General features: G+C 32.8%; 1 protein-coding gene across 2 annotated transcripts in view; it reads left to right on the forward strand.

Moving 5' to 3' along the window:
- LRP12 (LDL receptor related protein 12) overlaps positions 1-16,864 on the forward strand; it is a 75,081-nt gene extending 58,217 nt beyond the window's left edge. For both annotated transcript variants that reach the window (XM_069466106.1, XM_069466107.1), the window contains 5 exons: positions 349-484; positions 6,411-6,613; positions 8,031-9,135; positions 10,813-10,945; positions 14,577-16,864. In XM_069466106.1, the coding sequence (XP_069322207.1) occupies positions 349-484; positions 6,411-6,613; positions 8,031-9,135; positions 10,813-10,945; positions 14,577-15,440 (2,441 nt within the window). In that variant the 3' untranslated portion in view covers positions 15,441-16,864. The remainder of the gene's footprint in view (positions 1-348; positions 485-6,410; positions 6,614-8,030; positions 9,136-10,812; positions 10,946-14,576) is intronic.
- The last annotated feature ends 1,049 nt before the right edge of the window (positions 16,865-17,913 follow it).

Raw genomic sequence — 17,913 nt, forward strand, 5'->3', positions numbered from 1 at the left:
TCAGTATTCAGAGTAGAGCACAATTTAAAACTTTATGAATTGTTTTTTTTCTGAAATTTACCATTTAATATTTTTGGACCACTGTTGACTTCAGGTAACTGAAACTGTGGAAAGTGAAACCTCAGATAAGGGGAGCTACTATACTTAATTAGGATAAGGTACTTTGTCTGAAAGGGAGGAAATTGAAATATCTCATTAGAATCATAGTTTTTTAAGGTTGATACTACCATATTTTGTCTGTTTGATGTCTGAAGTTTTTATTTTTTGAAAAAACACTGATTTACCTAGTAGTACTATGTTTTAAAATATAATAATTAGCTAAGATTGCTTTGGCTATCTGTCTTCCAGCTTGTGGAGAGACTCCAGAACAAATTCGAGCACCAAGTGGTATAATCACAAGCCCAGGCTGGCCTTCTCAATATCCGGCCAAAATCAACTGTAGCTGGCTCATAAGGGCAAACCCAGGGGAAATCATTACTATAAGGTAATTCTTATGCCTTTCTATATTACTATATCATATTTTATTATAAAATATAAATTCAATTTTCAAGTAATATTACTTAATGTACAGTAATATAAAAAGGAGGGTTTTCAGAAGATGTAATAAATTATAGCTATCAATATCATCTTAAGAATAAGAATAATGGGCCATCTGCCATGTATTTTGAGCATTTTCTAATATATTTGCAATGAGGCATCTATATTCTCCTCAGCTACTTTTCAACAAAAGGTACACATTAGGAGCAAGAGTAATCCTGGGCAGTGGGACAAATAAACTCACTAATCCACATAGAGATCTAGCCCATATCCTTGGTCTCATTAGTAAGAGACTCTACTTAATGAGTTAAAACATGATTGTAGGTACATATCTGTGTATATTTATGCATGTATGTATAAAACTTGAAACAAGCTTATGAATAAATTCTGTATCTAGAAAAATGTTTTTTTAATAACTTGGAAACAAAAGAACATTTATTAGGAATACAAAGTGAAAGGCATTCCTAGGAGAAATAACTATAAGTCTAAGATTCTAAGAAATAAATGTGATGTAAATAAGGGAGGTTAAGATTAAATTTAAAAACATTTAGTGAATTACTTGTAGAGAAAAACAATGTGGGAATAAGGTATTGAAGAGAAACTATTTAGTAGAACTAGATATTGCTTGCTTAGGAAAATTATATCAAGGCCATTAGAAAAAAATATTTACTAATAGGGGAAAAAATAGTATGCCTGAAAAAGGAACTGCAGCTCGAAGCAAAACAAATAAGAATTCCATTCCCATCACAGAGACAGTGTAGCCCTCAAAGGAACTTTCAACATCCTTTCACATGTAACATTTTATGGGTAAGAATCATGCAATTTTAGATTTGGAAGGGACTTTGGAGATACAGATTCAAATTCCTTCATTTTACATTTTTTAAAATAAGGCTTGTAAATGTAGCCTACTTTCTCATCTTTTTCTATATTCTTTTTTAGTACTTATTACTTAATGAGGGAGCCAGTCTTAAGAAACATAACTGTCGTCTATCCCCTTTTTTCTGTGGAGGCTGTAAACATGGGCCATATAGTTTGTTTTCTTTTTAGTCCCCTCTGCCCTAGGTTATACCTCCTGGAACCCAGGAGCTTGGCACATCTGAAAGCTGTTGTGTTCTCCATGAAGAGTTTGATTCTCTTGCTTGATTGATTGGTAGGATACACCATTAAGGTTATTTTTCTGCAACAGTATCAGTGTTAGAATCTGAACAATATGCTTATTTTCTATTATAATATGACCAAGTATAAATGTGTTTACAAATAACATTTTTACCAAATATTGGATTTTTTTAGCATGAAACTAGAATTTATAGAGATTTTCATCTTTTAACCTAAAAGGTAAACTTGTAGCTTACCAGTTCAGTTATACAAAACTTGGAAATTATTACCAGCACAGAAGAGATAACATGGATACATGGAATCTGGTTTTGATCATGTGTTGGCTTGAGATTTCACACGGTAGGATACACTAAAAACCAAGATAATACTAAAATGCAGAACAAAATTCAAGGTGAGCCCTACATCTAGAGGGAGATTTCCTAAATTCTAGAAGGAATTAATGAATTTGAATTTACACAGATCAAAAAGTGATTTTAGGAATTGTCTAGTTCTTTACTAAAGTCATTATACCAAAACTTTAAAAAGATAACACACATGCATATACATAAAGACAGACAAGTTTTATGTGTGATCATTGACACAAAATCTTAAATACATGATTCAAAAGAATCACATGCCATAATTAAATGCAGCTCTTTTAGACTACAAATGAGTATTAGGAAATATTAACATATTATGTTATCTAGAGTACACAGATGCTTTAAAGCATTTTTGGTAAAAAGAAAATCAGCATTCATTCCTGAGCATAAAACAAAATTAAAATTCTTAGTAAAATGGAATTAGAAATATGGTTTTTAAATATCTATATTGAAGAGGGAAACTAAAATTATGGAATATAAACAATACTTAGAGCTCTGTATGTAAAACTGGCTAAAGATGATGAAATAAAGGCATTTTTACTTCATTCCTCTCCCTTGAAGCCCACCAAAATCAACAAAGACCACCTTATCCATAGCAAATAGAGGATTAGATCCTAAACAAGAACTAGGTTCAGGCAATTTTGCTCAAGAAAGGAGCCTGAAAAAAACTTCAGTAACCACTGCCAGAACTTATATAGGACTGAGAGCTTAAGAGGTGAAAGGACTTATCCTAATAAATATGAATATTTGCCACCTACTACCTCCATGACAGGATCTGTAATACTCTGAACCACCATTTAAGACTGGTTCTGGAATGGTAGCCCAGGCATAAGGGAACACGGAGGTAGAGAGGGTAAAAAAAAAAAAAAAAAAAGAGAACCAAAAAAAAAAATCTACAAAATAAAACTGCAACCCAAAATTTCAGAATGTAATGTTAAGGAAAACAGACAACAAAATAAAGTTGGAACACAAATTTACTCCAAACATTTAAAGATTTATTATATCCAGGGTTCTTTCTTACCCTTTTTTATGCCATGGACACTTGATAATCTGGTGAAACCTATATATTCTTTCCCATAAAATGTTTTTAAATTCATAAAATAAAATATATAGTATTACAAAGGGAACTTATTATACTAATGAACAGCTATCAGATATTTTTAAATATTTATACTATAGTAATATATGCTTTTGTATTAACACATTATAAGATCAAGTGATAGTTCTAATAACTAATGTAATTTTAAAGTAATTTAAATGTAAATAATATTTTTAGACATCTGTAAAAACTAGAATGTAATGTAAGATATCTCTGATTTCTGATAGTGGAGTGGCAGGTACTGTAAATAGTATCATGCAGTGTTGTTTATAAGTGAAAGAATTGCTAAATTTTAGTGAGAGGTTAGTGAGAATAAAGTTGCAAATTGTTTGCATCCAATTTGAGCATTTGAGAGAATAGAAACACTGACTATTCTTACTTGGCCTTTGTTAGGAAAAAAATGTACTTTGGTATTTGAATTAAAATACCAAAAGGTAACTACTGATAAAAATAGAAATGATATTGAGCATTTGATAGAAGAGAAGAAACCTTAAAACAAAATTATTCACAAAAAGACAGGAAAGGAGAAAAATGAGAACTCTTCCCCCAAGTAGAAAAGGTTATTAAATAAAACACTCAAATATATTAACTCAAACCTTTAAAAGACGTATTATCCTACTGGGTTTATTGGTTGGTTGGTTTGTATGATCCTGCTATAGGGGGCTTGTAAGAACATACCTAAAACAAAAAGAAAGTCTAAAAGGTGGGGGGGATGGAAAAAGGCTAGCTTTGGAGATACTAATCAAAAGAAAGCTAATATAGGAAGATTAACATCAGATATAATTGAGCTTAAGACACAAAATATTAATAACAAATGGGATAATCTACCAGGAAGATATAATAGTAGTAGTTTTCATGTACCTAATAACATAGCCTAAAATTCATGCAAAGCAAAATTTAGAGAATTATCCAGCAAGTTTGACTAATCCACAATTTTAATGGGAGATTTTTAATGCACCTTTAATGTTTATAAATCTGTTTCAACAGAGAATACACATTGTTTTCAAAGACATGTGGAACATTTATAAAAATTGATTGTATAGTAAATCACAAAGGAATTCTTAGTACATTTCAAAGACTCTGCATCATTCACATTGTGTTTTCTTACCACAGTGCAAATTAAAATAAAAGAAAAAAAAATAACAAAACCTGTATGTTTGGAAACATATTCCTAAATAACTCCTGCATTAAATAGGAAATCATAATAGGACTTAATATTCTTAAAGTAGCCATACTGAAAGTATTACATATTAAAACTGTTGGAACACATTTAAAGAGTACTTAGAGAAATATTTACAGCTTTAATGAATTGTTTTAAAAATTAGTAAGAGAGAAAATAAATGACAGCATTTAACTCAAGAGTGTAGAAAAAGAACTATAGGGTCAATTTTAAAGTAGAAAGAAAGATAAGATCAGGAAAATAAACAATAGGATTCAATAAAACAAAAAACTAGCATTCTGAAAAATTTGGGAAAATAGACAAAGCTCAAGGCAAGACTGAAAAAAAAAGAAAAGATAAATAAAAATGAGCAAAAGTATCTATAGTTATAACAGAAATTTTAAAAGACATGAGAATATTATAAGCAGTTTTATGTTAATGCTTTTATAATTAGATGAAATGGCTTATTTTCTAGAAAATGTTACCAAAATTGATTCAAGAAGAATTAGAAAACTGATGAAATCAATAACCACTAAAGAAATTGAATGATATTCAGAATAAGACTCTAGACCTAGATAGTTTTATAAGCAAATTTTACCAAATGAATAGAAAAGTAATTTCCTTAACCTGATAAAGGATGTCTGTCAAAAAATTTTAAAAAACAAACTTAATGTCCAAGTTAATTTCAGCACCAAGGACCAAGGCAAGGATGTGTGCTTTCACTGTTCGTACTGGAACTCCTTGTCGATGCAAAAGATAAATAAAAAAAGGGAAAGGATAAAACTTTCTTATTTGCCAGTAGTATATTTGTTTTAAGCAATTTAAAGCAAATTTAAAGACCACAGATGGGGAAAAAAATCTTTAAATTGTATGAAAGTCCTGTGTACAGTAGTAATAAATTTTACTATCAAGATAAAATGAATAATTTCTGAGAAAATCTAAATGATCAAAAGTTTAGGAAATGCTGATCAAAAACCATGAAATACAAAACAGAATAATGATAAATCTCTTGTCCATCTAATTGGCAGCACATTTTTTAAAAATAGACTATCTCATTTTGCTAGAGGTATGGGTACTTTGATATATCCTCAGTGGAATTGTTAATTAGCATAAACATACTTTGTCTGAGTCTGTCAAATTTAAAGAAGAATTGCATCTTTTGAACTAGCAATTCTACTTTTAGAAAAATTTGTCCTAAAGAAATACTTGCTTATGTGTATAAGAGAGAGAAACAGGTATAAGGATTCTTTAAAGCATTGTTCATAATAGTTAAAAGTTAGAAACAGTGAAATTGTCTATTAGCTTTTGTTAGTTATTCAGAATATTTAAAGAGGAAATATCCTGGTATAATAATCCTTGGGTAATTAATTTCATTAGCTTAAGGCAGTGACAAGAAAATAAAGTCAGATCTTCACTTGTTGGTGAGACATGTTCAGATATTGGAAAATTATATTGTTTCTTTTTTCATAAGCGGTGACTAATTTTTGTATGTGCTTTTATTTATTTGATATTTTTGGCCTATGCTCGTGCCCATATCGTATTAACTACAAGACACTGTTTGGCTATCATTTATGTAAAACAGTATTCCCAAACTAAGGTACTTTTCACTGAAAATGGCTTTTTGTTTGTTCATTTTAAATTATTTTACTTGGCTCAGATTTCTGCTATTTAGCCTCCTGAAAATATAAGCTATACATTTTTTATTAAGCAAGCAGATGAAGAATCAGTCTGATTTAAGAGAAGGCTGACTTTTTCTGTATATACTTCAGTTCATCAGATTAGGGACTGGTAATTCTGTTTTGAACACACAACAGTTGAGATGTTCTGAATTAGAAGTGGTCCTTTCTAAACACATGCAAAAGAAAAAGGTGCCAACTGTTACCTGTTTTTTAGCATTATTATGGAGTCTGACATTATTTATGAAGAAGTAGTATTGTTCTAGAATCTGGGAAAGAGATTAGGAACATAGAGGCAGTATTACTTGCTAATGATATGGTCGTATACCTGGGAAACCAGGAGAATCAACAAATGTATGGATGCTTATGAGAATGTCCTCAGGTACATTGTATTATAATGAATTTTTTTTCTAAAATTGCCTTTTCTTAAATAGCCATTTCTGATTTTTTTTTTTTTTTGGTAGTTTTCAGGATTTTGATATTCAAGGGTCCAGAAGGTGCAGCTTGGATTGGTTGACAATAGAAACATACAAGAATATTGAAAGTTACAGAGCTTGTGGTTCCACAATTCCACCTCCATATATCTCTTCACAAGACCACGTCTGGATCAGATTTCATTCGGATGACAGTATCTCTAGAAAGGGTTTCAGACTGGCATATTTTTCAGGTGTGTTTTTAAATAAGAAGAAAGATACTGAACCGACTTCCATGGTATTAATTGCTCAGTCACCTCAAAGCTAATCTTCTGAACAATGTCCATTTAATGACGACTAGCCTCTCAAGGGAACTGAGATTGAAGATTAAAAGCTAAAGTTAGATGCCCTAGAACTGGGTTTCCAAAAGGTGTTTTGTATAACTCTAATAAAATGATTAATTTCATAAACTAAGGTTAATTTTCTTTTTAAACATCTTAAATACATTTTTTTGAAAAGTAACTTTTTCTCCTAGAAGTGCTCACCCATATCCTGAAAGTTATTTCAGAATGTGTTTTTTGTATGAATTTCACCTTCATAGTTTATAGTCTCAAAAGAAGAAAATTCTTTTCTTTTCTTAAACTGCATCCAGGAAGAGTGACCAGATCATAGAAATTCAAAGCATTAGTTATGTATATTTCTTGCTGAAAATTATTTTCCGTCTTTTGAAATTACGAAGTCTTCTTTAGCAAACATGTGCTACCTTTTATCTTTTTTCTTAAAAACACCATCTTTTTACTATTTATATAGCTTTGAAGCATATTTTCTGTCATCTATTAATAAATAAGTTGTTTAGTGGAGAAGTATTGGCCCAACATTTTTAATTTGAGGACTGTAGAAATATAATATTGTTTGGTTGTCTTTCCCTGCCTCATTGTTATATATTTGGGATGGTGAGCTAAAGTAATAATTAGAATTCTTTGGGCACCTCAATTTTTTTCTCTCCCTGTCTTCTGTTTATTTTGATGAATACATTTAAATATTTTACAGTTGTGTTAAAATAATAAAAATTATAAGATGAAAGTATTACATGAAACATAAATAGTATAAAATTAATCTTATAATCTTAGCAAAAGTTTCAGTCTAAATTAATGCACTTGCAAAATATACTATGACATACATAGCAAAATATTGTATGTATATAAATATATAGTCAAGAACTAGAGAAAAATATGAAAACAATTTATTTGAAAAGGTGATTGTGGATAAATTTTTCTTCATTTAAAAATGTCTGTCATTGTTATAATGTTGTCTATACTATAAGTTATTTAAAGTTTTCAGCATATATTACTGGCTTGTGTATCTTATTTTACTCTATGTTCTACAATAAAATAGCTCTCTGCAAAAAACAGATCTGTCTTTAGATCACAACGCAGAGATCTTCATGGAACAGTAATCATTTAATAAATTGAATTGTTCAGTAATTAGTGTGCCAATACTAATTTTTTATTAGAATTTAACCGGTTTTTTAAAGCAAGATTTTTTTAAACCCTTATCACTTGGGCGTAATCAACATTTATTATAAAATGGCCACTTGGTGTTGTTAGTTTTTTGAAGAGTATGTTTTTTTCTCCTTTCCTCTTCATCTCCCTTCTACATGTATCTTCCCAGGGAAATCTGAGGAACCAAACTGTGCTTGTGATCAGTTTCGTTGTGGCAATGGAAAGTGTATACCAGAAGCCTGGAAATGTAACAACATGGATGAATGTGGAGATAGTTCTGATGAAGAGATCTGTGCCAAAGAAGCTAAACCTCCAACAGTTGCTTCTTTTCAACCCTGTGCTTACAACCAGTTCCAGTGTCTATCTCGTTTTACCAAAGTTTATACTTGCCTCCCCGAATCTTTAAAATGTGATGGGAACATTGACTGCCTTGACCTAGGAGATGAGATAGACTGTGATGTGCCAACTTGTGGGCAGTGGTTAAAATATTTTTATGGTACTTTTAATTCTCCCAATTATCCAGACTTTTATCCTCCTGGAAGCAATTGCACCTGGTTAATAGACACCGGTGATCATCGTAAAGTCATTTTGCGCTTCACTGACTTTAAACTTGATGGTACTGGTTATGGTGATTATGTGAAAATATATGACGGATTAGAAGAGAATCCTCACAAGCTTTTGCGTGTGTTAACTGCTTTTGATGCTCATGCACCTCTTACAGTTGTTTCTTCTTCTGGACAGATAAGGGTGCATTTTTGTGCTGATAAAGTGAATGCTGCAAGGGGATTTAATGCTACTTACCAAGTAGATGGCTTCTGTTTGCCGTGGGAAATACCCTGTGGAGGTAACTGGGGGTGTTATACTGAACAGCAGCGTTGCGATGGGTATTGGCATTGCCCAAATGGAAGAGATGAAACCAATTGTACCATGTGCCAAAAGGAAGAATTTCCATGTTCCCGAAATGGTGTCTGTTATCCTCGTTCTGATCGCTGCAACTACCAGAACCATTGCCCTAATGGCTCAGATGAAAAAAACTGCTTTTTTTGCCAGCCAGGAAATTTTCATTGTAAAAACAATCGTTGTGTGTTTGAAAGCTGGGTGTGTGATTCTCAAGATGACTGTGGTGATGGCAGTGATGAGGAGAACTGCCCAGTAATTGTGCCTACCAGAGTCATCACTGCAGCCGTCATAGGAAGCCTTATCTGTGGCCTGTTACTTGTCATTGCGTTGGGATGTACTTGTAAACTTTATTCTCTGAGAATGTTTGAACGAAGGTCAGTATCAAGACAGAAATGTAGTGGTTATGCTGTCTACAATAAAAACAGGTCCAAATATTTCAAAAAAGTAATGTGATTAGCAATATTGTTTTGTTTTAAATGAGTTTAGAAATGGGTAAAGATTGTTTATGACATATAAAATTAGTGTGAAAAGCCCAAGACTCAAAAGGCTAAATACATTACAAACTAAATACTTAGGAGCAAAGCAAATATGTTTACCAGCTCCTGTTTTCAAATTAGTCTGTTTTATAGGAATTTTATAAGCTGCTACTCTGAGTTGCAGTGTTTTAACCTGTACTTTTATAAGTATTAATTCAGTAATTACAGATTTTGGAAACCTATGTTCAAAGCACTATACAAGTGAATAGAAAAATGAATAAGGCATAATATCACAAGCAGTTTACAGTTAGGAAGAAGAATTGGTGCAAGTGCTATAAGAGCTATAAAACTACCCAGTCTAATGGAAGGTAGTGGAAAGGCTTTAACTGGAGAGATGCCATTTGAAATGTATGAGTAGAAGAATATAGATAGGGAAAAGGTGGGGTTAATAGCCTGGGAAAATATATAGAAGTAGGAATGCCCAGCGTTGCTCAGAAGTAAGAGCGTAGTTCAACTTATCTGGAAACTAGGATACACATGCAAGAGTCATAGGAGATAAGACTAGAACACCAGGCCAGTGTCAATGCTGTAGAGTTCAGCGAGAGCCACATTTCAGCGTTCCCAGTTCAGTAACAGGTGGCTAACTATTAAAGAGTAACCTTCAAGGCTGAGTGTAGTAGCCCACACCTGTAATCCCAGCACCTTGGGAGGCCGAGGTGGGAGGATCGTTTGAGTCTAGGAATTCGAGACAAGCTGGGGCAACATAGCAAGACCCCATCTCTACGAAAAACAAAAAATTAGCTGAACAAATTTAAAAAATGACCTTCAGAGAGAGAAGGTAGTTTCCAGTGTGGTGCAGGGTAAATTGGACCTGGGAGAAGTTAATAACAGAAATATCCCCTAGGAGGCTATTGTAGAGACAGTGACCTTTAGTCCCAGGATAATTACGAATAATAATAGATTTAGCAAAGAACTTTACATACCAGCCAGCTAAGATAATCAAGGCACACAGATGCACAGTATGATGATAACTATTACTGCATCTTTTGGGGGGACAAGTATAAATAGCCAGAAAACTTTTTACCACATTGCAACAAAAGAGCACAATAAAGAGCCAGAGGTCTTGAGTTAAATATTCCAGAAAGTGTACTAGTGACTCATTTTACTTTTTTATCTGAAAATTGAATGTGTTGGACTTGAATAGTATCTTCTGAGAGTTTCAGATACTGTCACCTGAAGTCTGAAGCTCCCCTCACCCCAAATATTCTTAGAAGTTTAAAAACCTAGGATCATTTCTCCCTTAACCTTTTACACGGAGTTTCAGTTTAGTAAAACTTAGTGATCCAGGGTTGTACTAGTGTGAAGCCCCATGAGGATAGACAGACTGCTTCATCTTTGCATTCCCCGTGTAGGGATAATACATATATTCAGTAAATGTTGGTTGAATGACTAAGCTTTAAAAATGATCAAATATAGTAATATTCAGATTGTTTTAATTATTGATAATAGAAAATTACTGTTTTGGCTTGCCGTTTTTTTTCTTTTAACCCTTTATGTCCCTGTCTACTCTCAAAGATCATTTGAAACACAGTTGTCAAGAGTGGAAGCAGAATTGTTAAGAAGAGAAGCTCCTCCCTCTTATGGACAATTGATAGCTCAGGGTTTAATTCCACCAGTTGAAGATTTTCCTGTTTGTTCACCTAATCAGGTATATTGCAATTCATGATTTCTGTTTCAGTATCTCTTAAAATGAAACCTGTGCCTGCATATGTGATAAAGTAGGGGCCTTTGACCATGTCTGAATTTTTGCAAATCAAGGATTTAAAAATATAGAAGATTTGAAATTATAATTTTTTTTATATTTTAACAAATACTACAAAATACAAAGATGTATTTTTCATTCTTCTAATTCGGTTGTGCAATTCTTAAGCATTTTACTGTTTAGAATAATTTAGTGCAAGAGGATCACTTGAGCTCAGGAGTTCAAGACCAGCCTGAGCAAGAGCGAGACCTTGTCTCTACTAAAAATACAAAAAATTAGCTGGGTGTGGTGGTGCATGCCTGTAGTCCCAGCTACTCAGGAGGCTGAGGCAGGAGGATCACTTGAGCCCAGGAGTTTGAGGTTGCTGTGAGCTAGGCTGATGCCACGGCACTCTAGCCTGGGCAACAGAGTGAGACTGTCTCAAAAAAATAAATACATAAAAGAATAATTTAGTGCATTAAAATTTAAAAGTAAATTTGGCAAATTATTTTCTACTTGAACTGAACATTTGGACAATTTAATAATGAATACTAAAATGACTATTTTATTAATATAACAACTAGATTAACCAGTTATCAGTAAAAGTAATTGAAATGAAGTAAATGTTTCTGTGTCACAAGAGAAAAAACATCAAGCTGGATTTTTTAGTGTTTAAGAATTTATACCATTTTCTTACATGGTAACTCATTCTTAATGTTCCAGAATTCTTTAAATTTCTCAGCATTTTTTTTTAATTTATTTTTCAGTGCTTAAAAATGTGCCAGTGTTTGTTTTAGTCATAAGCGTTTATATATTAAAATTGTAAATTCATCCAGAAACATTTATAAAAATTGTTCCTGGTATTAGAAATAAGAAAAACTGGTAAACATTGTTTGCCCAGTGATTTAATTTTGTTCAAATGAAGGATCATTTCCTTTTTGGTGAGTGAGATTTCTGAGTACAGTCCCTCACCTTATTTGAATCTTTTAGAAAATCCTTGGTGAGAATTTGTAGTTTTAAAATATTTCTCCAGATATAATTTGCTAAGTAAATAATTCACAAATTCCACTGATTGGAATTCATTTATTTATCTCAGCCTTGTCATGGGGAAGGTTTCTTTTTCATTAGGAATTCAGACCATGGTTAATTCCATAAACCCACTCCACTGTCTACCACCCACCATCTCTAAACTCTGTGAGGTTAGAGAAAACACAGTCCACACAAGGCTGCCCCCACTCCTAACACCAGTTGCAAATTTGGGGGTTCCCAATATCACCCTCAGGTTTGGTAATTCACCAGAAGGACTCATAGAGCTCACTGAAAGCTGTTTACTCATGGTTACAGTTTATGGCAGTGAAAGGATACAGATTATAAACAGCCAAGGGAAAAGATTGATAGGACAGAGTTGATGAAGGTACCAAACATGAACCTTCCAGTTGTCCTATCCCCATAGAGATAGGAGAATATTACTCTGTGGACACAGATATGTGGCAGTATGTATGCATGGAGTATTAACAACCAGGGAAGCTCACCCAGGCCTTGGTGCCCAGTTTTTATTGGGGCTCTATCACATAGATGTAATTAATTGCACATGTGGTTAATCTCAGTCTTTAGCCCCTTCAGAGATTGACTCAAAGCCCCCACCCTCCATCACATTGTTGCTATGGCACAGAGCCTCCATCCTAAATCACAGTGTTACTATCTGGCTGGTCCAAGGCCCCCAGGCAAAGACACTTCTATCAGGCATGACATTCCAAGGGCTTAGAGGTCACATCCCAGAAGCCAAGGACAAAGGCTTTGGGTAAGGTTAAATTCTTTACTGCATACTACCCCATTTTCTAGGGTTATAATGTACCCTTGTGTGAGAATTCTACTTCAACAACATTTTAAAATAAAATATATTTACGAATGGTAAATTAGATTTTATTCATTTAATGAGATTAAACTCACAAATTTGAAACTTTTGGTAACAAATTATCAAATTCCCATAGCAGTTTTAAAAAAGGAAAAAATCTTGTAATTTATTGTCTCATTCAAAATGGAAATGCTTTCTGAGGAATACTTTCTGCTTCATAAACCAAAGAAGTATATAAAATTATTCCTAAAACATTCATGAGATCCCCTCATAAAATCGAATGTTAGTTTGGTAACCTTTTAATTAAACAGACTTTTAACTAAGTAGAGCGCTTCACATCACTATGACAAAGGAATATGGTAAAGTCAGCATTAAAGTCTGTTGAAAGCATTGTTGATCTTGATGGATAATAGCTGTATAACGTGGAAGAATATCTGAAGAGACTTGTTCATTTCTGGACATAGTAACAGGCTCACCCAAAGCCTTACACCTTGAATGCTAAATGTTGAGGACCAAATCTGGAGTTTATTAGGCATGTGAATTTTTTTTTTTTTAAATCTTACTCATCTGTATAGCAAATCCATGTGTGCTGATATCCAAATTTCTTATTGATAATCTGTGCTTTACTAAAGCTAAGTTACGAAATGTTCCTATGATGGTAGCCTCTTAACTGTCCATGAATTGTGTTTGCAACACTGTGGAAGGCCAATATGGAAAGCTCAAATGCAATCCCACTCACAAGTACAGGAGGAGGACATAAGCTATCACATCTTCCTTATTCTCTACCCTTCTTTTTTTTTTTGTAAAGGGAAAGGCAAGATTTCCTGGAAATACTATATTTTAAATACTAAATGCCAAGTTGATGAAAGCTGTTTTTTCCAAGTTTGAATATGCCTTTTTATAATAACCACTGGATGGAGCTTAAAGACTATCTTATATAATGTACCTTTTTACAAAAATCTGTAAACTCATTCATCTAGAAAAAATATTTTTATTTCAGTTGGGCAATATAGTTACCTTTTATATACACTAATTAAAAATCACCATTTTTCAAATAATGATAGTTTATGTTTAATACTGAACTGTAGAAAATAAAACTTTTAAAGATTGAGAAGAAATCTGTAGATACCGTTGGATAGTATATAAGTAAGTTAATTTTCTTTAGCTTTTTTTGTTTTTTGTTGTTTTCTGTACTTTATTACAAATGTATTAATTCCTTTATTTATAACAATGTAATTATATCTTCTGTATCCTTTCATTCAACAAACCCTTGAGAAAGAACTCTGAAATATAATTTTCATATGTTTTGGAAAGGTTCAGCCTTACAAATCAAATCTAATTTGTTCTGGTGTTCACAGTTTTTTAGGTCACCTAGTGAATTATGGTAGAGATTCTTCTACTTTCCTAGTTATAAAAGTATCAAATAATTTTATTTTCTAACTTTGGTACACTCTTAGGATTGTATTACTATGTGAGGTTTTGAAACAAAATAGCTGTTCTAATCGACATTAAATATCAATGAAGTATCAAAAAAATTTTAAATACCATAAGCAATGATTCAAGTTATAGATTAGATTCTATGGTGGGGTGTACCTATGTATGTGAGAGAATTTAACTCATCTTCCACAGACCCTAATAACAATGAGTGATAGAATTTTTAGCCACAACATATTCTTAATAGAAGAATATATTTTATCTTAATACCTCTGTTAGCTATCTTAAGATCTTTTCTTATTTTTGTAGGCTTCTGTTTTGGAAAACCTGAGGCTAGCTGTACGATCTCAGCTTGGATTTACTTCAATCAGGCTTCCTATGGCAGGCAGGTCCAGCAACATTTGGAATCGTATTTTTAATTTTGCAAGATCACGTCATTCGGGGTCATTGGCTTTGGTCTCAGCAGATGGAGATGAGGTTGTCCCTAGTCAAAGTACGAGCAGAGAACCTGAAAGAAATTCTCACAGAAGTTTGTTTTCCGTGGAGTCTGACGATACAGACACAGAAAATGAGAGAAGAGAGACAGCAGGAGCATCTGGTGGGGTTGCAGCTCCTTTGCCCCAAAAAGTCCCTCCCACAACAGCAGTAGAAGCAACAGTAGGAGCATGTGCAAGTTCCTCAACTCACAGTACCCGAGGTGGTCACACAGATACTGGAAGGGATGTGACCAGTGTGGAACCCCCAAGTGTGAGTCCAGCACGCCACCAGCTGACAAGTGCGCTAAGTCGTATGACTCAGGGGCTACGTTGGGTACGTTTTACATTAGGGCGATCAAGTTCCATAAATCAGAACCAGAGTCCTTTGAGACAACTTGATAATGGGGTAAACGGAAGAGAAGAAGATGATGATGTCGAAATGCTAATTCCAGTTTCTGATGGAGCTTCAGACTTTGATGTGAATGACTGCTCCAGACCTCTTCTTGATCTCGCCTCAGATCAAGGACAAGTGCTTAGAGAACCATATAATGCAACAAACCCTGGAGTAAGGCCAAGCAATCGAGATGGCCCCTGTGAGCGCTGTGGTATTGTCCACACTGCCCAGATACCAGACACTTGCTTAGAAGCAACACTGAAAAACGAAACGAGCGATGATGAGGCTTTGTTACTTTGCTAGGTACGAATCACCTAAGAGAGAGTGTATACAAGTTGGAGCAATATCCATTTATTGTTTTGTAACTTTACAATTAAACTAGTTTTAGTTTAAAAAGAAAAAAAAATGCAGGGTTATTTCTTATTATTATATATTAGCCTGCATGGTTAAATTAACTTGTAACTCTATGAACTTAGAGTTTACTATTTTAGCAGCTAAAAATGCATTATGTATTCATACTGTTCAATAATGTTCTTTCATTTGTTTCTAATTGTTTATATCCTGGTACTGTAGTTCACTGTAGAAATATGGCTGCTGAAACTCATTTGACTGTCATTTTATCCACCCTATGTTAAAAGGTTTGTTTGTGCAAAGTAGTACCTTATTTTAATTGAAACTTTTATGGCTTTTGCCAACACATCTTTTAACAGTATACTAGATGTTAAGGTTGTTAATGTATAAAAAACCGCTTATATTCACCTGTGTTTTTATTTATATAACATTTGTCTCTTATTGGATTTCATCATAATATGAGCTTGTCAAAGGGAAAAAACTTTCTCTAAGAATTTTTCTTACATTTAACATGCAGTGATATGAAATTTAGGTAGAGTTAGATAAATTAATGGGAAAAACAAAACTCTTTTATAGATTTTCTAATGTTGACTTTAATACTCTAATATGGTACAAACCAAATGATAAAATCCCAAGTCATTTCTTTTTTCATCTCTATTAAGGGACAGAATTAAGCAGTCAAAAATACTCTACTATGCATTAAATCTTGAACTTTATAAATATGTACAAAAATTGTACAAGATAAGTTCCAACAGGTAATGTCTTTCCCTAATATAGGGTTATGCTTGTATTGGACCCTAGGGATTTGCACTAAAATTATATCAAGGTCTCAGATGAGTTTAGTGCACAAGCACTATCACTTTAAATACTATTATTTGCTACCACAATGACTATATATTTCCATAGCTTGGGAAGGGGGCATTTTTATTACAACTTGAAATTGCTTTGCTGGTTTCATATTTATTTGTTGTATTTAAAAAATACATTATTGTAAGAGTGATTCTTTTTTCAATATATTTTATTCATGGGGGGATCGTGCTACAGTCTTGAAAAGAAAATTAAGAAATCATTCGGATCGTCCCCCCTTTTTAAGGAGAGTGAATTGCAAAACCCCACTTATTTTTTTTATTGTCAATTCCTGTTTATTTATTCTTTAGCTGTCTATTTTAGTAGTTTAATGATTGAGTATGAAAAATGTATTTGTGATTATTGCTATTTATTAAATTTTAAGTACTTTTGCTGAATGTCATTTTAAAGCATGTTTGAGGTCTTGTGTATTTGTCGTGTTATGCTGTCAGGAGGAACTGACTAAAATGTTTTAGTATGTATCAAAAATTAAAATGATTTTTTTTTATTGCCTTGAGGTACTTTCTAAATCAAAAGCTTTTCTTTATTTTTGTTGAATTCTGGTGCATACAAAAACTCAAGCCACAAAATATGTAATATGTCTAGAATAAAAATGAAAGGAGAGGTAGTCTTCCTTAACCACTACCTTATGGTAAAGTAGTAGTTTATACCAGTACTGGAAGGTAAAATTCCCTAAGGACTGAATATTCTTTTGCCTTTAAGAAAACTGCCTCTTAATTGATATATCTTGCAAAATGCAGTAACACAGTTCTCTTTTTATATTATTTTCACATACATTTCAGACCCCTATAGAATTTTCTACTGGCATAATTTGGGTTACCAAATTAATCTTCTTTTAGGTCCTACTAATACATTATCAATTATATAGTTTCTGGTTTTGTTTTCTGGCTTATGTTTTAATTTATTTTTTAAATTAATACATCTTCCTGGTTCAAACAGTAAAAAGTAAGTTCCTCTCCTACCCTTGACATCCATCTTTTAGTTACCTTTCAGAGAAACACATACCAGTATCAGATCCTTGTATATCCCTCCAGAAATACCAGGTACATACATAAATGTGTCTATATGTATATAAATGCCCTACATAATGTAAATTATACTATGCATATATTTTCTGTACCTTTTCTCAAAGGGAAAAATATATCATTAGAATTTAATTATGAAAAGTAGAGTATTTCTGTAATTTGATTTTTCACATTTAAATCATTGATCTGTCCTGAATTTAGGGTTTCACTATTTTTTTTCAGGTGACTACCTTGTTTTCCTAAAGCTATTTATTAAAAAATACATCCGTTCCTTACCAATTTGAAATGGAACAAATTTATCATATAGTGAATTTTCATACTGGCTGTGTTTCTAGTCTCTGATTCTGCCCTCTTCAATTGATCTGCCTCTCTTTGTATCAGTCCTATATTGTTTTAATAACTAATTTTGAAATATGTTTCAAGTATTTTTCCACTTGAACTTTAGAATTAAGTTGCATTCCACAAAACAAATCCATTGGTACTTTTTTTGGATAGTTTTCATTTTATAGATTAACTTAGGGAAATTTGACATT

The sequence above is a fragment of the Eulemur rufifrons genome, chromosome 3, assembly GCF_041146395.1.
Source record: "Eulemur rufifrons isolate Redbay chromosome 3, OSU_ERuf_1, whole genome shotgun sequence".
NCBI classification, from domain to species: Eukaryota; Metazoa; Chordata; class Mammalia; order Primates; family Lemuridae; genus Eulemur; species Eulemur rufifrons.